Here is a 23,890-nt window from a genome sequence, read left to right as displayed (position 1 = left end):
GAATACAGTTGTGTCAAAAGCAGGCGTAGAAGTTGCAGAGTGCGTCACTTCTTGCGCCGCCTCTTCTGAATTAGCGGCACGTTTTTCCCAGTGCTGAGGAAGTGGTCCGCACCAGAAGACGTCCAGGATGACGGGCTGCAACACAGACGGATCCAGCTGCGATGTCAGCGCCGCGGGAGCTGACTGGATCTGGATGTAGGAGGGAAATCGGGCTCTATTGGCTGAGGATTTAAAGTTTTTGTTTTTTGTTTTCTCTGATCGCCGGCTGTCCTGAAAGCGGCCGTCGGTGTTTTCAGAGAGCTGCAGGTACTGAAATATTTATACGGAGCGAGCTGTCGGCGTTCCCATGCTCAGTCTTTGTCCGACACCTACAGCTGCATCATTACGGGATTACCTCTTGAGTGTGTCACTCCTGTTTTCCACAGGATTTCTGAACAAAGTTATCAAAATCCCTATCCAAGGTGGGTTCAGTTCTTCAATCCTCTCATTAGTTCCCAATTAAGGCTTGGAAAAGTTGATGTGTTTGTGACCAGGGACGTCAAGACCTACTGGGGCAAAGCAACTCAAATTGATGTGTAAACAGTGTCTCCTGAAATATTTCTTCTTTTTTTTTATGTAAACATAAAATGCATGAATTTACCACACTACCTCATCTAAATTGGACTGCAAGTCCATACTTTGAGTAGGCCACTCCAAACTCCTCTTCTCCACTCTGAGCCATTTAAAAGGTGGAATTTCAGCATGTTTGACCTCAGGAAAATGACATGTCCTTGATTCTTCTGGAGTATTTTGTGATCTCCTGGATGAGTCATGGGGGGTAATTTTTTGCTGGATCCAAAGTTGAATAGCTTCTCATAAACTTCAGTAAGTTTAGAAACAAATAATGCTCTTTGCACTCTGCTTTTAAAACAGTGTCATTTAACAGAAGGGATTATTCAAGTTGTGGTCAGTGGAGTAAATTAATAGTCTTTGCTACAAGCCATAAAAGGATCTGGTGAAAAGGTGTCACTCTATTTTAAATTATTTTGTGTCTGACAACCAAATCTGACTTATCTATTGATAAACACTTTCATGTAGTTACCAGAAGGTTTTGGTTCATGAGTAAAAATAGTTTAAATATCAGCTTTTTATTGACTGCCAAAGTCACAAGGAGTTGGTGACGATGTAACGGTTCATGCTGTGGTTTTGAGTTTGAGGGGGCATTCAACAAAACTATACACACACAGTGTATATATAATAGTCTAATGACTCTATAATCACTTTTCAGGATGTTTTTTCACAGTTTCCTGTGTAACATGAAATAGATTTGAAGTTTTGTCAACATGTTTCTTAAAAACATGAGCAGAAACTGAGAGAAATTCACTCAATCTTTGCCAAATCAACAAACTCATTTTTCAATGAATTGCACGTAATTTAGTCTTAGTGGAATTATAATGGCTCCAATTCAGTTTATTCATCTAAATTTGCAGTATATTGAACTGTTTTTATGAGAGTTGTGAGGTTCTGTTTATCACATCAGATGGTCGGACAGATTGAAAGGATGTGAGAGTTACTCAACATGTTTTACGTTGACGGTCTTTTACAAAAAGTTTCTATTCATTTACTTCCACTAAACTGTAAAATAAGTTTGGGTCCACGTTTATTTTTGATACTGAAATTACATAAATGTAAAAATATGTTTGCATGCAGTTGGAGATTAATTTTCCTATAGGTGGAACCTGTGAAGTGCACCAGTCCCTCGTGCTGTAAAAAAAAAAAAATCACGTGATACAACTTCATCAGGATTGGGTTTTCATTGCAAGCTTCCTCCTTGTTTCCCAAATGTAACCATTGTTCATTAAGTCCAAACATTTCCATTTTACAATAATCAGACCACAGGACATGTCTTTAAAAAGTTAAAGTATTTGTCTCTGCATGCATTTTGTCCAAATTTGTAGACTGGTGTGATGTTGCTTTTCTCATTTTAAGTGTACAGAAAACTAAGGACGTGTATTGATTTTAGACAGAAACCCCATAATAACACAAATAAAACGACAATAATTAAAGACCAGACAGAAAATAACAAACATCTTGAACTATTTCTGATAGTAAGTTAAACTTTACCTGTCAGAGGACTTGCAAATAAAGGGCCAGCAGTGACTGTTTCGTCTAAGAAAACTTTCAAAGTTTCAGATTTGATAAGTCAATGATTGTCTTATTTTATCTGTGCTGACCTTTTCCCTTCTCTATTGGTTTCTCAACATCAAGTCAAAAAATACACTTAGCAGATTAAACTATACAAGCAACAAGATCTTACGAGTTGAACAACATGATGATGATGAGCATTGCTGCCACTCTTCCTGTCCCGTATGGAGTTATATTTGATGCTGTTTCGGCACACTGTATTGTCCCTCTCTTTTACTTCACCTGCATGCCTCTTAGTTTTATGTTTCTTTTATGCTCTTTGATACACGAATAAACTGAACTGAGCTGTTTGAACAGATGAGCGTGTCACTTCCAGGCATTTGGACTTGGATGCCAGACATGTGGGGAACCACACTTGTGGTATATCAGCTGATTTAAAAAAAAAAAAAAAAAAAAAAAAAAAAACAGAAATTTCCATGATGTCAAACAAGGAAGCAGTGTGTTTGAGAGGTGGCCTTACAAACATCCACAGTTAGTCATCAAAGTAGCTTCAACCTAGCAGAAGCTCAGAAAGCACTGGCATCGTCTTTTGGGGTTTTGTTATGTTATGCTCTGCTCAGTAGGCTGTGTGTAAGAAGCCTGAGCGAAGATGCGGCTGATGCTCCTATTATTATCTCTCTCCTCTCCCCCGGCAGATGAACTGGGCTCCTGGTACTCAGTGTGTAGCCAAGTGTGACAACAGGAAGGCCAAACCTGGAGAGCTGCTCTACCACAAAGGAGACATTCTCACTATAGTTGACACAAGCACGGTACTACCTCACCAAACGTCTTTGTTTAAAAGTTCACAGAGTCCGTAAAACCAATGAGACGTCCGTTTGAAACGACTAACACATTTTTTTTCTTTAATTTAATGAGAAAACTTTGCTTGTTGTTTTAGAGGAAAGGTTTCTACGCTGCCAGACACAACACCACCGAAGAGGAGGGGCTCATAAACTCAAGCAATGTGCGTGAGAGAGAGGCGCTACGAGTCGACCCTGGCCTCAGCCTCATGCCGTAAGTCTCATCATCATCCTCCGACTCTCATGAAATCATTTTACCGATCATTCAGTCGAGTCTCAAGTCAGACCCTTGTGCTCTGCGACTGCAGCAGCTTCTGTCTTTGAAGCTTATCTGGCGACCACAGTGTGTGGGCTGATCCTTGAGATGCAAGCAAACACCAACTACGAGATTAACTTCTCAAACTTCCTGTTTTTTGGAGACATAAATGTTGGTGGTCTGAAATAATAGTTCAATTTATTTTTAGAATGTTGTTCTTTATAAGTGGGTCATCAGTATTGTATCTGGCAAGATAGACCACAGACCAGCTCAGTTTTTTTCTTTTACACAGTAGTCTATTTTGGGTTTTTTTTAACTGGGAAATTGACCTTTGTTTCAGTAAAGTGAATACGCAGATAGACGCAGTTTAAAACAAAACTAGTAAAATCCTCTTAATGTGTTCTCTTTATGTTTCTTGTTGGAGTTACTTGAGCAGAGTCGCAAACACGACTCTGCCAGTTTGTGGGCACAGTTTCATTTACACGTACAAACGGCTTCATAATAAAGTTGTTAACTTTCATTAAAATAGTGCATAAAACTGCAACGTGTTTTTCAAAGAATCATCTCTTTTTTTACAGCCACAGAATAACACCCTCAATGACTTGTGGAAATAAAGGAAATCAACTATAAAGTCTTGTTGCAATTGAGTCAGATTGACTTATTATTTAAAGTCCAACACTGGAAAAGATACGCAAACCTGACGGATTGGGAACTGGATTAAATATGTCAAGTGTGATAAAACAAAATCAGTTGTTCCTATGACAAATCATTTCCTCAAGGTCATTCAGTCACTGCAGGTGCTGCTGCTGTGTGTCGGAGTGTGTTTGTATTGTGTTTGTCCTGTGCGAAAGCTGCAGCGAAGTGGTTTGTTTTGGTGGCTGGGTTTTTGAATTACCTGCCTAATAGTTTAGCTAAGTTTCTTTTTTAAGAATGTGACCTTTTTGAAGTTTAGTAATTTATGAACAACTTTGCTTGTTTCTGTGGTTGTGGCTCGACCTTTATTAAGAAAAAGCTCAGCCTCCGGCTTCAACCAGTGGATCCTAAAGATTGATTGTTCCTGCGATTGTTTTCTATGAGTTACCAACAGAAAAAGGAGTGGAGATGATTGCGGATGAAGAATCTAAATTTAAGGAGACCACCAAAAATCTGGCAGTCGTGCTCTTTGTGTTTGTAAACTAAAAATCCAAACACCGACTCTCTGCTTGTGCCACGTTACATCACCGAAGAAGAAACGTTGCCATCTAAAATGCTTTCAGAAACAACAACGTCCCTTTTAGATGAGTAATAATTAATTCATGCGTTGCATGCCAGTCTTGTACATCTACGAACTACGACAGAAAAACTGTCGTGAAAAAATAACTAACTACACGACTAATGCGCTCGCAGCGATTTTAGAGTACTGGGTAACACTTTATTTGAAGGGGGGTGAATAAGACTGTCATGACACTGTCATAAACATGACATAACACCTGTCATGAACATGAATAAGCCTTCATGAATATTTATGACTGTTGTCATAAAGCGTCATTCGGTAAATTATGACACTTTTAATACAAAGTTGACATTATTCAAAATGTCTTTGTTATGACAACTTGACATTAACCAGGAAATCATTACTGATATAAATTTGTTATAAAAGAATTAATGATTGCACTTTAAAAATCAGGTAACTTTATGTTATTAAAGGTAAAGTTTAAACAGTAATGATTTCCTGGTTAATGTCAAGTTGTCATAACAAACACATTTTGAATAATGTCAACTTTGTATTAAAAGTGTCATAATTTACCAAATGACGCTTTATGACAACAGTCATAAATATTCATGAAGGCTTATTCATGTTCATGACAGGTGTTATGTCATGTTTATGAAAGTGTCATGTCAGTCTTATTCAACCCCCTTCAAATAAAGTGTTACCGAGTACTGAAAATCAAGTTAATGCCAAGCACGTCTGTAGCAGCCGAGGTGAGAAGGCAGATGTACAGAATCGGTTTTTCTCCACTTTAATCTGCAAGTTCTCGAGAGACGAAGGCACTGGTTTGATGATAATATCATCAAACTCTTTTTTTAAACTCGTATTTACTCTGCGTGACACCACCCGCTTGCATGTAGAAATGCTGGAGCAGAAGTTGTTTTCATGTTTTTATTTCTGAGATGAAAGAATAATGTGAGTATTACTCCAACTTCCTCATCGCCGTATTTATGCAAGAGGTTTCGAGGTCTTGCTTTTTAACATTTGACATGTGTCGCATGCACAATGCACAGACCCTGCAAAGGAAGTGAAAGATCTATTTTTGCTGTTCTGCTTTATTAGGGCTGCAGAGCCAGGCTGTTTCTAATTCCCTCTGTTACGTCCCCTCGTCTCACTTTGTGTTGTGCATCTTGTTTTTTGTTGGTTTATGAATGCAGGTTTTTTTCCCCCACACATATCGACGCAAATTAATTACAACTGAAACGATAAATTGAATTAACCGTGATCAATCGATTATTGAAATAACTAATTTAGTAATAAATTTAATTGCTAACTGAAGGATGCAGACTCTAAAAATTACCATTTGCTCAAAGAACAACACAGTCAGAAAAGCAATTAAGCCAGAAATGAACAAAAAATATATATACTGCTCAAAAAAATAAAGGGAACATTTCACTTTAATTTTGTGTGTGGCTCCAAATCCAGGCCTCCATTGGTTAATAAATTTGATTTCCATTGATGATTTTTGTGTGATTTTGTTGTCAGCACATTCAACTTTGTACAGAACAAAGTATTCAATGAGAATATTTCATTCATTCAGATCTAGGATGTGTTATTTGAGTGTTCCCTTTATTTTTTTGAGCAGTGTATATTGCCCATAAGATAAAAGAAATAATCAACAGATTAACTGACAGTATTTTTTTAGCTGCAGATTCATCTTTGCCACAAATGAACAAGTTTTCATTGTTATTGCATTTTTGACAAAATTTTTTGTTTTCTTATTCAAAAAACAAAACAAATTGCTTATTTGCATTATTAATGCATTTCAAATAACGTGTAAAAAAAAGTACTGCAAATTGTGCCAGTTTTTTTTTATTTTATTTTTTTTATCCAATCAATTTTCAAATTGATTGCTGAAATAATCGATTACAGTCATTAGTTTCGGCCCGCATTGTCTGTCCTCAGCTGGTTTCACGGGAAGATCTCCGGACCGACTGCGGTGGGAAAGCTGCAGCCGCCCCAGGACGGCCTCTTCCTGGTGCGGGAGAGCATACGGCACCCGGGCGACTACGTCCTTTGTGTCAGCTTCTCGAAAGAGGTCTTCCATTACCGAGTGATTTACCAAGACAACAAGCTGACCATCGACAACCAGCAGTACTTCTACAACCTCATCGATATGATCGAAGTGAGTGAAACACTCCGTACGGATTAATCACTTTCAGAGATTCGATATGGGTCGGTATTAAAACCAAATATTAGAGGAATTCGAGTGAGACATGAAGTTTAGGTTAAATAAGGCGTCTATCTTGAAACAATTCTTCAGAAATGTAATAATTTAACTTTGAGATGATTCAAGTATGACGAGTTATTAAGATGAATTCTTAGATTCAAATTTAATGTGACTCATGTCATGTTTTCACCAGTTTACAGTAATTGAATAGTTTCATTTATTTCAGTAAAAAAGTGAAGCATATCCATTCACTGATGAAATCACTGATATTCATCACTGAGTGTTGCAGATCTTTGTTAGTTCAAATTCTCAGAAAAATTCTGTAATGCGAAAGATCAGTTAGAAGGATTTTTTTGGTACATACATTTTGTTCTAATGAGAAGTGCTTATCTTGGTTGGAAAAAAAGCGTCAGTGGAGTGCGGTCAGCCTTTGGCGTAAAGTGGTTCAAAAGTCTTGCTGCAGGATCTAATTTGAGATGTGATGAAAGAAACAAAGTGTCCTCTGAAGAGCTAAAAGGGGACAAAAATGAAATTACATGAGAATATGTGAAGTAGCACCCTGGTTTACAAGTATGTAGTTGATCAATGCTTGTGAATCATCTTCTCCTCAATGCATCTGCTGCACAGTCTGCTTCAGGTTTTGGTTAAACCTGTCGTTTGCATATTCTAATCTGCCACATCTTTTCCTTCCACTCAACTTACCACTAACATGCTTGCATACAGGACCTTGTTGACACCCAGTTTCTTTAGCAATGACCGTTAGTGATCTGCCTTTATGGTAGAGGTTGTCAAGTCAGCAGTCACTCCACGATTGGTGAAAGCCAGAATATAACAATTTGTGTTTTGTGTATTTTTTAACTTTTTGAAGACCTGCTTTTAGGTTTTCCACTAGCTGTAAACACAAATACTCTCTTGAAACAACTAACTCTGTGTGTCTACAACGATTATCTGATATATGAAATAAGACTAACCCAGTAGTTTTGTGAAATGCTTTTGTTTATCAGACTGAGACCTGCTGAGGCATCTAATCTAAGAGGCTGTTTTCAAACTATATCAAGGTTTTAAAGTGTTTTTCTAGATAATATTTGACCTCTAATGGATTGAAGTTTTAATGTTGGTCAGCATGCATTAAGAATGTCAACATTTTTTTTATAAAGTGTAGCTTCCTCACTATGTGTAATTTCTCATGAAGTCTGGTCATGACCTTTTGACAGTGCACAATAGAAAAAACACAAACAAAACCAAACTGCTTCTTTCAGCTTTTTCAAAAACAGGTGCGTGGTTTACAAGTCGAAGTCTTTTTTTTTTAAATTAAAAAAAAAAAATTAAAATTAAAAATAAAAATGACACTGAAACATGTATTACAAACAAACTGATACTCTGGTGGATTCAGTTAGTATCTTTAGGAAATAAATATTTTATCCCAGTTTAACCATAAGATGTTTCACTAAATCTCTGTTTTCTGCATTAAAATGTCTGCACCCAAAGCCAGACATTGATGGAAATAACCGTCCATTTAACTGATCTGACATGTCGATATGCGGAGCATGAATTCGTGACTTTTGAAATATACTAACTTACCAATTATTGGATCATAGCATAAAGCCTCATTCTGTTTTACCCTTTTATGGTTTATCAGGCGAAATCTTATGTCTGTGGCTGTGTGGAGAGTCACACTGCAGCATCCTTATCAGTGGGCCGCAAGCGTCTTTACGCCTGAGTCACTCTGTAACTCACTCCTGCAGAGGAAACAGAGGGAGGAAAGATACTGGACTAACCCAGTGTGTCACAACCTACTGCCGGACGATTTTTATTTTAGTAAAATTCAGGTGAATTTTGCTTTGTGGTGAATTTGGCCAAACCAGCTCCACGGAAACAGACTACAAATATTCGCCATCGGTGACTAATTTGGCTTTCTTTGATGCAGTTTTACTCAAAGACCAAAGGCTCCCTCGTCACGACTCTGGTGACGCCCAGGAAGAAACAAGGAGCCAAGTCAGCTGAGCAGGAGCTGTCTAAAAGTAAGCTCGGAGTCAAGTTGTGTCGTTTTGTACAAAAACACAACACTATGCACTTAAAAACAAGTTGAGTCAGAGATGTTTATGCTTTTTGATATGTTTGCAGTCACTATGTTTGTTTTTTATAGCTGGGTGGCTGTTGGACATTACGAAACTCATTCTGGGAGAAAACATTGGAGAGGGAGAATTTGGTGGTGAGTTTTGTTTCTTTAAACAATGACAAAACCTGCAGGGTGGGGGTGGGTGTGGGGGGGGATAGTTAGGAAATGACAACAGGAAATATGTCATCTTTTAATGGTATCTATGGTTGAGAAGTGTTCCTGAAACTGCCTGACACGACACAAGCCGCACGCATTATAGTGAAGTCCTTGATAAATATGTTATTTATAGATTTGTATCTTGAAAGTTTTCTATCATCACACCTCCAAAAAGAGTCCAAAAACACGTATCTCACATATCTCCTATGCAATTGGTAGAATTGATTCTTCAAGCTTCTCGGAAAACTTTGCTCCATTATCAAAACATTCCCACCACATGATGGTACCACCTCCGTACAAGCAAGCTTCTTCTTCTTCTCTCCCAATGTACCGACGGTCATTATGTCCAAACACTTATCATTTTAGTTTACTCAGACCACAGGACATGTCTTTGTCTCTGTGTGCATTTTGTGGAAATAGTAATCAGCCTTTTCGAGATACGAGTTCTCCTTCTCTCCTGGAATCTGGAACTGTATCCAGAGAGGAACTGGCGCCACCGCGAAACTGCGGTAGATTTTCAGTTCGTGAAAATCTACCACAAACTGTGGTGGATTTTCTCTAATCCACTAAGAGGTGAAAATGCATTATAGACAAATATTTGCTTAAATATCCATGAGCAGTTTGCTCCTGAGCCACAGAGGATTGTCTCGTTGAAAAGTTGGCTGATTTTTCCATGACGTCACCCGGGGAATCAGTGTGTTTGAGGTGTTTCCTTAAGTGCAAATATATACTGCTCAAAAAAATAAAGGGAACATTTCACTTTAATTTTGTGTGTGGCTCCAAATCCAGGCCTCCATTGGTTAATAAATTTGATTTCCATTGATGATTTTTGTGTGATTTTGTTGTCAGCACATTCAACTTTGTACAGAACAAAGTATTCAATGAGAATATTTCATTCATTCAGATCTAGGATGTGTTATTTCAGTGTTCCCTTTATTTTTTGAGCAGTGTAGTTGTAAATTAAATCAAATGTTGTGAAATAATCGTCAGCTTACGCAACCGTGATGTCATCATCTCAGCTTCCCCAAAGAGTTTGATTGAAGGAAATAATGAAAAATTCGCTTTAAGAAATATAAGCCAATATTCTGGCAATTTAGCAAATATAAATATTTTTGATAATCTAAACTTAAACATAGTCTGCAGGTTAAATGTCTGGTTTTAACTCTGCATAGTGCACACATAAGCATTTACACTTTATCTTTTAAACCGTTTGCTTTTCATCCAATACGGTTTAAAATATGTTTTTCAGTGCCACAGTTTTAACTTTATACTCTAATTTAAAAATATAATCAAGAACATTTAGAGACCAGAGGAAGTCAGATTAAAACAAAATGTCTCAGTAGATATTAACTCTGTGTAATTTCCAACCCTCAGCTGTCTATCGGGGCGAGTACATGGGCCAGATGGTGGCTGTGAAGACCATAAAATGTGACGTCACAGCTCAGGCGTTCATGCAGGAAACGGCTGTAATGACGTAAGTCCTCAAGCGTTTTGAATTACCTTGGAACGCCATCAGGCGTGATCTATCGCTTCTGTACTTTAAAAAGCACACATAGTTCTGGAGAATTTTACAAACACTCATCATGGTCATAATTTTTTTTTTATATTTCCCGGTTTTTAATGAGTTAGCTGAATTGTTTTACCACTGGCAGAAAACAAACACCAAAACTTTGGGTGCAACTTTCAATTTGTGGTAGATTTTCTCTAATCCACTCATTATAGACAAATATTTGCTAAAACATCCATGAGCAATTTGCTCCTAAACCACATGCTTTGTCCACAAACCTTTGGCAAACATATAAATATATATAAAAATCAGCCTGTTTTATCCTTTCACGTCCAGTTTTGAAACACATTTCGGCTCATTTGTGTCCAAGTTGTTACTTTGAATTGAACAATTTATAACTTGAATTGAAGAACTTATAACTAACCCTCCTCTGTTTCATCATATTCGCATTGTGGAGTGCACCAGTGCAAATGGCAGCAACACCTCAGCATGACGGTGCCACCGCCGGTGCTGCATGGACGTTACAGTGTTCCTAATTGATAGTCTCAGTTTGGCTCCTACAAAAACCAAAAGGAGTTGCAGATTTGAAGGTGCTGACCTTGGATCTGTGTTTTGGTCTCATTTGGTGGTGATGTTCAGCTTCCTTCATCGCAAACAGAATATTTCAGTTTATGATTAGCTTGAGCTCTGGTTGTTTTTGGTTTGTTCCTTAACATCCTTACCGATTTCCTTTCTGCTGAGGGAGATGATTTGATTCAGATGGACGAAGCCTTGACACACACTGCTGTTCCAGCTGAAAAACTGCTTGCCAAAAATTACTTTTTTTTTTTTTAACCTTTGTGGATGAGAGAAAATCTAAAATAGAGTCAAGGTTTCGCAGCCACTACTTGTTTTGAAAAAAATCATAGAAGTCGTTTGCGGCATTATCCTTAGAAAAGTTTATACTAACATGAGATTAATACAGATGATAGATGTGTGTAAACGTCTGACTTTAATTGTGCATCCGTGCAGTTTGGTTGAGGATTGAAGTTGGTTTCACTTCTCTGTGCGTTTCCTCGTTTCAGGAAGCTGCAGCATAAGAACCTGGTGCGACTGCTGGGAGTCATCCTTCACAAGGGGCTCCACATCGTCACTGAGCTCATGACCAAGGTACGCTTAACAAACACAGTTTAACCCCAAAAATTATCCAATCCCCCGGAGGATTAAGATTATACCTTTTTTTTTCTTTTTTTTTGAACGACTTAGATTTAAACCTAATTGTGCCAGAGGTATGAATGAGTATTAATTATAATAAATCATGAAATAAAGTATTATTCTGGTAAATATGTAATTTTGTCATGACTGCATCACCACATATAAAAGCTGGTTAAAACGATACAGAAGCCACATGTTCTGCTGATTTATTTGTATTATGCAAGTAAACTTGTTGTAAATAAAAAAAAAGAATAACCAAAGAAACAATTATTTATTAACAAACTTATTCTTGATTAATAATAAAATTGTTATTATTTTTGTACGTTTTGTATTTGCTGAAGTAGCTTTCCCTTCTATGATAAAGGTATTTATCATAGATCATTAAAAAAAAGTTGCATGTTTTTTTTCCTGCCAGTTGAGGGCGCTAAAGAGCAGGCCCAATTCAAACCCGTCCGTTTGTGTTATTTTCTCTTTATTTATCGACATGTTATGCGACCTTTATGCGACATGTTACGCATAAAGGTTTGTGTTTACCTTTAAACTGTAGGTTTATGGTGTGTTTGCAGGGAAACCTTGTGAATTTTCTCAGGACCAGAGGACGATCAGTCGTCGGCCCCGCTCAGCTGCTGCGCTTTTCCCTGTGAGTCTCATCAAACTGATCTCGTTACGTCACTTTTGTTTTTGGGGAGACTTTTTAAGCAGATGCTGATTTCCTCCATGCCGTGCTTTTCTTTGCACGTCCTGTGGTCAGGGATGTGTGTGAAGGGATGGAGTACCTGGAGTCGAAGAAACTTGTCCACAGAGATCTGGCAGCGCGAAACGTCCTGATCTCTGACGACAGCGTGGCGAAGGTCAGCGACTTCGGCCTCGCTAAGGTGGACTCCAAAGAGACGGACAAAGCCAAGCTGCCTGTCAAATGGACGGCTCCTGAAGCTCTGAAGAAAGAGGTACACTGACTCTGGTATCAAAAAAGAACAATCTCCTCGTTTTACTGTTCAGCTCGCTTTATCTTGCACCACATAAAGAGAGGGCGGTAATTTGAAACATTCTCTGTGTGTTGTTCTCTGATCAATATATTGCCATTAATCAATAACTACAGACCTGACTCTCACACGTGTTAGTCTTAAAATATCACAACTAGAAAACGGGGAATTCCAGCAGAGGGGCAGATCAGAAATAACCTCCACGCACTTTTACTGGGTTCTAAGTCATAATTAGGAGGAACCACATTTTATGTGAAATTTACTCCTTTTTTTTTTTCTTCATTTATATTTTGATTTACCGAAATCATAATTTAATTTCCTTTCAACTCTGTCTTCAATTTTTACCCGCTGTTTCTGCAGAAGTTCTCCACAAAGTCAGATGTTTGGAGTTACGGCGTTCTCCTGTGGGAGATCTTCGCCTACGGCCGCCAGCCCTACCCTAAGATGGTGCGTAGCGCCTCTCCGCAGCGATGTCCGTGAATGTTTGTGATTTCGCAGAGAGTCCTTCAGCACACTACCTCAGAGCCCATGAGCTGCTGGCACTCAGTTGATTTCATGCCAATGAATGTTGGTTACTTCGAGAGCTATGTAACCGCGTTCATAGCTCTCGATTTGACGTTTGCAAATCAAAATGTCAAAAAAACAAACAAACAAAAAAACAAAACAAAAATCCAAAAATGTAACTTAAAAAAAACTCAATGCAGTTGAATACTCTGTACAGAAGTCATTTATCGATTTCAGCAAATACTCATCGGTTTAGATGAATTACATGAAAATAGAAAATAGTTCAGACAGCAGAACAAGCATCTTGATGTCTTTCTGAACATTTCAAGTGAAGAATCTGTAGATCTGAATTACAAAATCTAAGTTTTTTTTTTAGGACTAAGTATTTTTAGTCCATTTTTTTCTTTCTTAATCGCCTAATCATAAATTACAGTTGTTTTAAACTTAATAAACAATTTAAGCTAACTAGCATTCATAAACTCCGTCTCATTTATGGCAGCAAGGATTGTCTCAGCTTTATTCTGCACAAGCTAAATTCCTGTTGATTTGTTTCTGTGCTTTAGTCTCTGAAGGAGGTGAAGGAGAAAGTGGAAGCAGGTTATCGCATGGAGGCTCCAGAGGACTGTCCTCCTGGCGCTTACGCCATAATGAAGCTCTGCTGGGAGCAGGAGCCACGGAAAAGACCCGGCTTCTCCAAACTGAGAGAAAAACTTGAACAAGAACTGAGTAAAACAAGCCCAAGCTCTGCAGCCGGGAGTCAAGAAGCAGCCAAGACTGGACTGAGGAGCTGAGTTCAAGTCCGTACCCAGCAGCTGAGAAGAACCAGCGCTCGTTTGATGAAGACACTTGGGATAAAGACCCTAAAACTAACTTAATTTATGGATTGGTAAAACGCTGAAGTGATGATGATGAGGAGGAGGACTGAACCTACATGGTTCTGATGGATTCATGGTTGTATAATGGAAATATTTATTGGCGTCACCAGTGTGTGGGGTCGACACCGTTTGGTCCAAACTGAGTCGTCTCAAAAGCTTCAATAGAGATTCTCACTAAAAGAAGTTAAAAGCTTCTCGCTCAGTAATGAAAAGAGGTTTTTCTTTATTTATAAAGCAGATTAACAACAAAGGAAGTTTGCTTTATATTCTTTATTTATTTGCACTGATGCAATATGCAGTTTATTTGAGAGATGCATGGGACCAGATTATGGCAAAAAAAAAAAAACAACATAAAAACTAATTTCCACCTGCAGTCAATGGAGAGCTTGATGTAATCAAGTATGATTTAACAGATTATGAATTAGTGAAAAGCCAGTTTAGTAATGACATACATGTCTGATCATTTACTATTCACATCTCACTAAAACCAAACAAGCTACAAGCCAAAAGACAGTTCATAAAATAATTTCATTACCTTCATCTATTAGCACAAATCTTCTCGTGTAACAGCCATATTTTAACTTTTTATTAAAATGCAGCAACACAAAATTGTAACACAAGACAACACAAAGCAAATGGTCCAAACACTTCAAAATAATTGCAACACCAAGCAACTTTAGTCCTTATAACTCACTAATAATCTTTAGTGCCTTATTTTCAGTCCAAGCTGAAGTTATTCTTTGTTCAGTTGCTGATTAAGATGCTGCAGGGTTTTAATTCACAGTGAATTGGGCCACATCTCACTCTGTCTGAGAAGATCAGGTCCGGTAGCTGGAATGATGTGTATGAATTACTCTGTGTGTTTGTAATTTAAAATAAAAGGAAATCTCCAGGTCTGAAACCCGGTATTTCCTGTAGAGGCGGTCTTTTAGAGCCACAGCTACACACCGTATCTTCTTCGAGGAGAACAGCAGTCGGTCCAAGGCTCTTCAAACCTCGTCTTGAACGTCTTTGTGCAGCTCAGACTCCTCTTGACAAAACAACGTAGATCCACATAAACTGTAACGACAAAAATGATCACACAACGCCTCGGTGTCAGCGGTCCTGTTTTATCCGAAGCATTATGTTTTTGCTACTGTTTAGTGATCACATGTAAATAGTTTGTGTATAAATGCAACCAAATCATGTTGCTGTCTCGATTTATTTACACTGCTATGATTTTATTGCCATAAATTAAAGAATGTAATATGTTAGGTTCAAACGTTAACAAATCTGAATCTTGTTTTTTTGTGCCTGAACTGAAATGACTGCAGCACTGGAGGGAATAAAAGGCTAGATAAATAAAGAAAGAAAGCAGAAAGGGTCAGTGTTTATAAGCAAACCTTCAAAATCCATGTCTTTATATTTTTTGGTTTTATACTTGGATTCTTTTTTGTTTTTTGTGTCATTTAGATCACCTCTCTGTTCATTTCAGTGTTTCCCTTCAGCTCCTCTATTCTCTCCCAATTTCAGTGTTTTCTGCTAACCAGTCCAAATTCCCAGGACTTTAAAAGCCAGTCTCCAATTACCCCAAAATATGATCAAAGGAACTACAACAGGCTCTCGATCATGTCAATTTCGAAGTCCTTGTCTGTACCGTTGATGCAGGACTGAGCTGCAGCAGCCAATACAGTCATTTTTCACTGTGAGCTTCATTATAAGGATGGAAAACCACTCAGATTTCAGGTAAGATGGACTGAGATCAATAAAGCAACACCCTCAATCAAGAACACATATTTGCAGGACAAGCACAAGAGAACGGCTGCAGTTTTTGAAAAAGCCGCCATTTAAACTTGGCCTCCTGACTTGCTGGCTTTTTATGCTGACATAAAATCGCAGACAGTAGACCAACATCTGGAGACTGAGTTTAGTTAGTTACATGGAGGGACATTAATTTATGTGTATTTATTTTAAATTGAATGACTGATTTTCGTCCACCAGAGTCATCAGATACACGGGGCACTTTGATTCAATTCGTTCAAATGTAATTTTTTTCATGAGACCACATCAAAAGGAAATGAACATTTATTCCTGCTTTCTGTCCCCTCTTTGAATATTGAGATTAGAAGAGCGATTTGTGTTATCCACTGTCCTCCAGGGACGTCTTTGGCTTTTGTAGATACTCAATGTTTTTCTGCTTCACTAATCTTGGCGGGGAACATTTTTAATGATCCGCACGTTTGGTGTATTGCAGGCCACATATGTCTTGTTGTTTCCTTTTTTTCCCCCATTATTTAAGAAAAACATAGAGCAAGATGTTAATTTTCCCAGTAATGCTAAAATATTTCCACTTTAAATCTCACCACAGAATAAAGCCTTCTTTGTGGGATTGTTGTCATGTCACAAGACAAAATTAAAGATGTCATTTGACATAAGTCTGGGTAAGCCTGGTGTTTATCAGTATCCCAGAGGACGGAGCACAAATTGCAGCTTGATCCTCTAACTCTTGTTATCATATGGGGAGAGCAGGGGTCCTCCACGATTTGTTCAATCTGCTCTGTGTTTTCTCTAAAGCCTCTAATGGGATGAGCAGCAATTTTTTGCTCAGGGATTTATAAGAAATCAAACAAATAATAATAAAGATGAAAAAAAAAAGATGGTGCAAGCTTCTGGTGTCGAAATATCGCCGGACGTTTCTTCGCTCCGGGGCTGTGTCCTGGTGTAGATGGATAACGGGACACAAAGCCTTCACCCATATGTCGAGGAGTGTGCTGAGATGCTTTTCTCGGAGGCTCTAAGTCCTTAAGTTGCGCTTTCTACAAAGACTTAGAAAACAGCTAATCTGCTGAAGCAGCAGCAGCAGCAGCAGGCCTGAGCAGACAATGACCGATCACTTGTTGCTTTCACCTGATCCTGGAGAGTGGATGGAAGACCCTGATAAACAAGCTGCCACTTCGTCATTTCTGGCTATGTCTGCAAAACGTGCAGGATTTTAGTTTTTTCCGTCTGTGCGTCGCATCTCCAAGCTGGTCTAAAACAAAACACACGCAAGTTGAAATCTAAACTGAGTTAAACTCAATTAGTGATGCAGAGTCAAAACATGCAAACATGCAAACTCTGTTTCCGAAGCAAAATGTCTCAAATTATCTCACGTTACTCTGTGTATAAAGTCCAAGTGGAGCTCTGCTGTTGCTGCACCTGGCAGCGTGTGCAGCAGTGTGTAAATGAATGGTTTGGCCTAACCTATAGGGTTTATCTTGGTATGGTTTAAGTAGATTTTGGTGGGTTCAGATCAGGTCAGAAACTGGATGTCTGAGCCAATTTAAGCATCAGAACCAAGATGCTCTTCCTAGAAGGCGGCATCTTCCAGGTATCAACTCCTCGCTGGATGGTGATGTTTTTCTTTCCAGAAGGATTTAGCCCGTTAAAAGCAAAAATCCCAACAGTGCGCAACCAGATGTTTTTGTGTGCTTGAGTGTTGCATGGATTAGAAAATATTGGTTATAATACCCATCCATTTCTTAATGGGCTTGCAAACCTAAAGCCCCACTGGGAGTATCTTAAAAGCAATTTACATTTCTGTTTGTTTCATTCACATTTGTAGATACTAAAGCAAAAATAAATAAATAAATAAATAAATAAATAAATAAATAAAAATAAACGTGATGACTGTTAATTCTCAGTGAATGAATTTAAACAAAAATCAAAACACACACAGCAGTTGTCAGAAGTTTACATGCACTTTTCACTTTAATAGTTTATCTTTTCACTTCTTTTATTGGTTTGTTGGTTATAGGGGCGGGAAAACATCACTGTTTCTTTTTTTAATCTAAGTGTATAAATGTGAATTTATTATGAAATTTACTGCTTAAAAAGATAAGACCTTTTTTTCCTTCCTGTCTGACATTAGATCAGATTTCACATTTCCTGTTTTAGCTTTGTTAGCATCACCGTAGGCCTGTGATGGTATCATAGTTGCTTCCCCACAAAAGGTTCGGGGCTCAAAGTTTGCATAGACTTACACCACTATCATAATGATGTGGTGGATCTATAATGTAACCACATGAGCAAAGAGCTTCGTGTAGCACATAATGCAAATCTGCAGCATGTAAGTAGGTCAAATCCAGCAGAGTTCAAACTTTACGCTATGACTTTGGAAGGATGTCGAAGAACAGATCCATAGCAGAATATCTCCACTTGAAATAATACAAATAGGCTGTTTTTTTGGGGGTTTTTTTGGTTTTTTTTAGTTCTCTGGTACAAAGTTGCGGTGTGTGTTTTAAATATTTTCAAGAAGGAAACACAAAAAGCTCAAAATTGCGGTCTTTAAACACGGTGTTGTGTTTTTGTCCATTTGCTCTCATTGACATCTCATTCAGTTGGTTTAAACCAGGACAACTTCAGTGAATGCTGTCAGGCGTTTTGGAGCAATCTGGAAACCTTTGCACCATTTTAAAAGCCTTGAAGTAATGGATGATTAAAGGGTACTTTAAAAAGACGAACAGCAAAATAAATCAAACGTTACTGTTTTATTTATTTATTTAGTCAAACAAGAAGTACAATAATCTGAGTCAAAAATGACAGATTTGTTCTGAAAGAAATGAACTTCTAGTGACAGAAAAGGGAGCCGGCTCTTTTCTGCGTGACAGCGCTTATATCAGTTTACACAATAAATGAGACTACACATGCTCCCGCAGTTTAGTGTGAAGGTTTACCTGCTGATAGGTAGGTGTAATTCAATTATTGGAATTAGCTTAAGAGCTGCTGTCTGTTTCTCGGGTCCTATCTGACAGTGGAGGCGCTTGTTTGACAAAGGTGCTGATTGTCTTAATTATCAAAATAATGGCGGCTGTAGTGGACGTGCTTCGATTCCAGGACAGTTTAAACGCTCCGTGGTTACAGATAATTGAGTAGTTCTACATTGAGAGAAGCGAGTTTAAATCGCAAACAAAAATTTTTACGGAAGGATTTTTACATCACTTCATTTTCTCTGAGAATGCAAATACGTTCCACTGAAATTCAACGTGTTTTATAAAGAAACACATTAAAAAGATTTGGAAACATCCAAAGGACGACATCAAACTTTTGGCTTTGACTAAAGAAGCAGTAAATTGTGAATTTGACGCCACAAATAAACTGGTCAACCTTTAGTCTTAAATTAAATTTGGCAATAATCTTGTAGTTTTAATTATCATTAGAAGAAGCCAACTGTTTTTGAAGATGTCAGCGTTTCAGTGAGCTGGTTCTAAAGAAGACACAAGAGAAGAAGAAGAAGAAGAAGAAGAAGAAGAAGAAGAAGAAGAAGAAGAAGAAGAAGAAGAAGAAGAAAACATGCGAGAGGTGTTGTAGTTTTCTCTGATCATAATCTTTTCACTTTTTATAATCTAAAGTACATATAAAATTTCTCAAAATTTGTGTGAGACAATCATGCTTTTCATTAAGTGAATCGGACATGTCTAGAAGGAGAGCTGCACATATCAAACATAAATACTCTGAAAATTTTTCAAATAAATGACCTAAAATCTTCAAATAACACTTTGACTCACTCCCTCTCTCTCTCCACAGACGGACAAAACTGCAGGTTAATTTCTTTAGAAAAGTTATCAGATTATTTTAACTGAACTAAAGTTTAAAGTGAGATAACGGAAAAAAAAACAATTCCGGAGGGAAAAAAAAAAAGATTTCTTTAAAGTAATATTTTACTTTTACCATTTTCTCCAGACTGGAAGTAAGATCAGTTTTTTTGAGTGGCTCAGCCAGAGACCCCACTTAAATCTACTGGAGGAAACTGAAGATTACTTCCATAGAGTGATGATGATGAGACCTTCCAACTGCAAAACCTTTGAGTTCATCACCTAAAATGATCAAAATACAAACGGAAACATGGAAACATTAGCAAAGACTAATCGTCTCTGGACCTTAAATCTACAAAATAAAGTAAATAAAATGAAATAATTTTCAATCTAAAAATGCCAGAGGCACGAATTAATTAGGACTTAACCATATTTAAAAATAAAATAAAAAGATTTTTATGACTGTGACGGGGTTGAAAAGTCTAACTTAAAAGCAATCAAGAGATTATTCTGAATAAAAACAAGTATTTCTTGATAAACTGAACTTTATATAAATATATTTGCTTGCCACATGGACATTTTTGAGTCATTCTCATTCTGTTCTCATGCTCTCCCTTTGGGGAAGGAGAATCTCAGGAATGAAAATCAAACTGTGAAGCAGTTTGATCAGAAATGAGGCTAAACGGAGCAAAGCCTTCTGAGAGATCCTTGCATCTTTCTGAGAGGCTCCAGCTGGCAGCATTTCAGACACAACAGACGATGCAGCTGAAGAGAGGATATAGGAAAAAATGGGAAAAGTTGCTTCTTAATGTTTAGATATAAAAACATTGATACTAATATCAGTTTATTTGATAGATATGCAGGAACGAGTTTAAACGATGCTGACTTCCAAGCATAATGTCACCAGGCATCCTAAACAGTTTGTGGAAAACTGAATCTGAGAAGAGCCAATCAAAACAGAGCTACGTGTGCGTATGTGTGCGCGCGTGTGTGTGTGTGTGTGTGGGGGTGTGTGTGTGTGTGTGTGTGTGTAAGTCAATGACAGACATCTTACGGTCACATGAACTTGCCCTCCCTACCTCTGCTCCCTCCCCACTAAGCTGACACTGTGCATTTACACGTTAGCTGCTTTTACCTCTAATAGGATCAGCAGGACTTAACTTTGTCATCTGATAAAACTAAGCAGCTTGACAACTACACTGCTCCTTCTTAACCAATTTATGCTCAATTAAGATAACTGGGAAACCTTGGAAGGACGAAAATGTTTTCAAGAAAAATATGAGCGATGAGCATCATGGTGCTGCACAGGCTTGTTGAAAAAGGAGAGGAATTTTTCAATAAATGAGAGATTTAAATGGGAAGCATCTTTAAATACGTTTATTCTTATATTCACTTTTCAAATTTCAAAGAGAAATTTCAGGCATATAATAAGCAGTGTAATGTTACAGTTTCTATCCTTGCTCTTTTGTTGCAACAACATCCCCTCACAATATATATAAAAAACACATTTTGAATTAACCTTAAGCTATAAATCGACAGCATTAGTGTCCAAATATGATGTATTTCAATAATTCAGCGGCTTCAACAATGGCTAAACATTTGATTTTGGAGCTTGTTTGCAGTAGTTTCCTTGTACCTGTTCTTGTTTTTCTTTGCGTGAGCTTCTCATGAACGCACAGGTCTCCTCTTTATCAAAATCTGCAGGCTAAAATTAACCACAAAGCTCCACCACTGTTTGGGTGAGAGATTTTAGGTGTGTTATCCGTGCCGGGTTGGGGGTGGGAGGGGGGGGGGGGTGAAATTTAGAGTTGACCTGCCAAAGCATCCTGCAGAGAGGACTAAGGAGGTCTGAAACTCTCCCTTCTTTCCAGCTCCACGGGTGTTTTTATTCCTCACAGTAGCTTCACAGTAAGCAAATTCACCAAACTTTGCGCAGTGTGTGATTTTTTATATATATTTCTCATCAGCCTGACAAACATTTGAAAAGGTCAGAGGTGTGGATCCAGAGTGACACTATGGTAACGCTCAACTGGGAGCTATTTTTGTTCCAATAGTTCCCACCTATTCAGAGTTATATGACAGCGATTATATGTTCGGATCAGCTGGTCTGTATGCATGGTGGAAACTGTGGATATGTGTAAGAAATACATAGATATAGACACAAACAAAAAGTTTTTTTTGGTGCTTCTCTTCACAGTTTCATGGCTTTACAGATTTGTCTTGTATTATGTGCACAAATTGTCGGGGGCTGGACTTTGGGACATTTTGTTTAAAATGTTACAGCTGGTATTTTTCTTAAACAAAAACAAAATTGAAATGCCAGGTTTAGTTGCTTTGTAGTGTCATAGCTAAGTTGCACAGTGGACCGGAAACTTTACAGAAAACTCTTTCAGCTTCTGCATGCACCTTGTGTTTGCATGTATTGCACCTGCTCATGTGCATAAATGTGCTGTGTGAGTGTCTGGACATGTTTGCATGTAAGTGAGCACAGAAGTGAAGGATTATTTGTCTCCAGTTCATTTCTAGGACAGGAAGTTGCTCCTCAGCTCTGGCCGTGATTTGCTGGCATGGAGATGAAGATAGGCTGAAAATGAGAGTATGAATTTATGAGGAGACAAACTGATCTGGAGGCAAAACCAGACATACGACGTATTTATTTTGAATAACTTCCCTTTTTCATGGAAAATACGTCATGTCCTGTGTATCTATTTTTACATCAACCTGTGTTTCTCATATGCTGCTGACACAAAATGAACTGCTCCAGGTCAACTTTAAAGTATATAAGCAATTATATGTTAGTTTGAAAAGAAACTATAAGTACTGATTCAAATTTAATTTTAAACAGATGATTTATTTTACCCTCTTGGCTTTCTTTACGTTCTCCATTTTCATTTTGCCCTCAAAAACCTGCATGTTAAGCTGGTTTATGGTTGGCGAGAGGTTCATCGTGCTCTGCAATACCTAGAGTCATCGGGATCTACGTAACAACTTAGAGGCTATTTCCTAAAGAGAGATGCAACGAGGAATCGCTCGCTATCGTGAGAGATCACTCTCTTCCAGCCCATAAGCTGTTTAACCTCCTGCCATCTGGAAGTTGATACCTTTCCACTGAATCAATAATAACCTGCTTGTGCAATCAATTTGTTCCCCACGCCCTACACCTGCAGGGTCTCCATTGACCCACATATGGAAGGACGTAATTATGTTTTAGTAAATATCTTTACTAAGGTTTGTTGTTGGTATTACTCAGATGACAGCTGAACCTCAAATCCACACTGCGATCTACAGTGGAAGAGAGAGTCCATGAAGAACGATACAAATCAGAAACCCTACAAGTATATAAAAAAAAAAAAAAACAACTCTCCTCTGTCAGAACCTCCTGGTTTGCATAAATCACACCTTTGGGTTTGGGTTCCCTCTTAGGCAAAGGTTTTGCTTGTTCTTCCCATACATGTACTGGTTCTCTCTCTGGATACTCCACCTTCCCCCCCACAGTGCAAAAACACGACTGTTTCATTGCTTAACATAAGCAGTGAAACTCTGTGAATGGACAGATGGATAACATTGTAAAGGGTGATGCAGGGGTCGCCTCTTAAAAGTTTTAGTAGTTTTAGAGGCTGTGAAAGTGTCTCATGTAATAATATTTCAAAACTAAATAAATAAAAGCACACATTGGCTATCACTTGCTTTATTTAACTAATTAAATTAATGCAACTCCTATATGTTCATCCACATTGACAAAAAAAATTCATTTGCACTTGGTGGAAATGTGTAAGAAGCTTTAACCCTTTCATGCATAGCGGTCACTACAGTGGACAGCTACCTAAAAGCCATTTTCTTGTGCTTCTTGTAGATTTTTATGTTACAAATGCAAGCAGACCACTGAAGTGGAATACACTACCAACTACTGGCCATCCACTGCAATTGCAAGACATTTTTTTTTGCTAAATCCAACATTGTAGACAGACAAAAAGGCATGCCAACCAACCCAGTCAGTCCATCCTTCTAGAGGATGCTTGCAAGTACAAAAAAATAAAAAATAAAAACATATTGTGACATCAAGTAACCCCTAAAGACCAACACTACTGATGTATTTTCCAAATAACAACTTTGCCTTTGGAGAAAATTACAACTGATTGCCTAGTAAAAAAAATCTAGAATTTTATTTTTACAAATTATTTTCCCACATTTTTTATGCCTTAAGAAAATCAAAAATGCTTTGGAAAAAATTCTGACACAAAGGATCATAATTCATGATGCACGAAAGTGTTGGAATTAAATCTACAGTAGCATAAATAATAAATAGAATAAAATAAAATAGTAAATAATAAAATAGTAAACAATAAAATGAAAGAATACTTG

At 37.8% G+C, this 23,890-nt stretch overlaps 1 protein-coding gene across 2 annotated transcripts; it reads left to right on the top strand.

Moving 5' to 3' along the window:
* Positions 1–36: 36 nt before the first annotated feature.
* matk (megakaryocyte-associated tyrosine kinase) lies at positions 37–15,247 on the top strand. 2 transcript variants are annotated; one of them, XM_015013254.2, is made up of 13 exons: positions 37–306; positions 426–461; positions 2,820–2,933; positions 3,062–3,177; positions 6,374–6,593; positions 8,566–8,659; positions 8,785–8,850; positions 10,288–10,387; positions 11,485–11,569; positions 12,181–12,254; positions 12,366–12,561; positions 12,958–13,044; positions 13,665–15,247. In XM_015013254.2, exons 3-13 carry the CDS (start codon positions 2,820–2,822, stop codon positions 13,890–13,892), a joined length of 1,380 nt encoding a protein of 459 aa, XP_014868740.1. In that variant the 5' UTR covers positions 37–306; positions 426–461; the 3' UTR covers positions 13,893–15,247. The 2 variants fall into 2 exon arrangements, with proteins under 2 accessions (XP_014868740.1, XP_014868741.1); XM_015013255.2 differs by lacking the exons at positions 37–306; positions 426–461; positions 2,820–2,933; positions 3,062–3,177; positions 6,374–6,593 and adding an exon at positions 7,224–8,467.
* Positions 15,248–23,890: the final 8,643 nt, after the last annotated feature.

The sequence above is a fragment of the Poecilia mexicana genome, unplaced genomic scaffold (assembly GCF_051168715.1).
Source record: "Poecilia mexicana isolate PSO_F unplaced genomic scaffold, ASM5116871v1 scaffold_4, whole genome shotgun sequence".
In the NCBI taxonomy this organism is placed as follows: domain Eukaryota; kingdom Metazoa; phylum Chordata; class Actinopteri; order Cyprinodontiformes; family Poeciliidae; genus Poecilia; species Poecilia mexicana.
The sequence above is the reverse complement of the archived record's forward strand: the minus strand, read 5'-3'. Positions and strand labels throughout refer to the sequence as shown.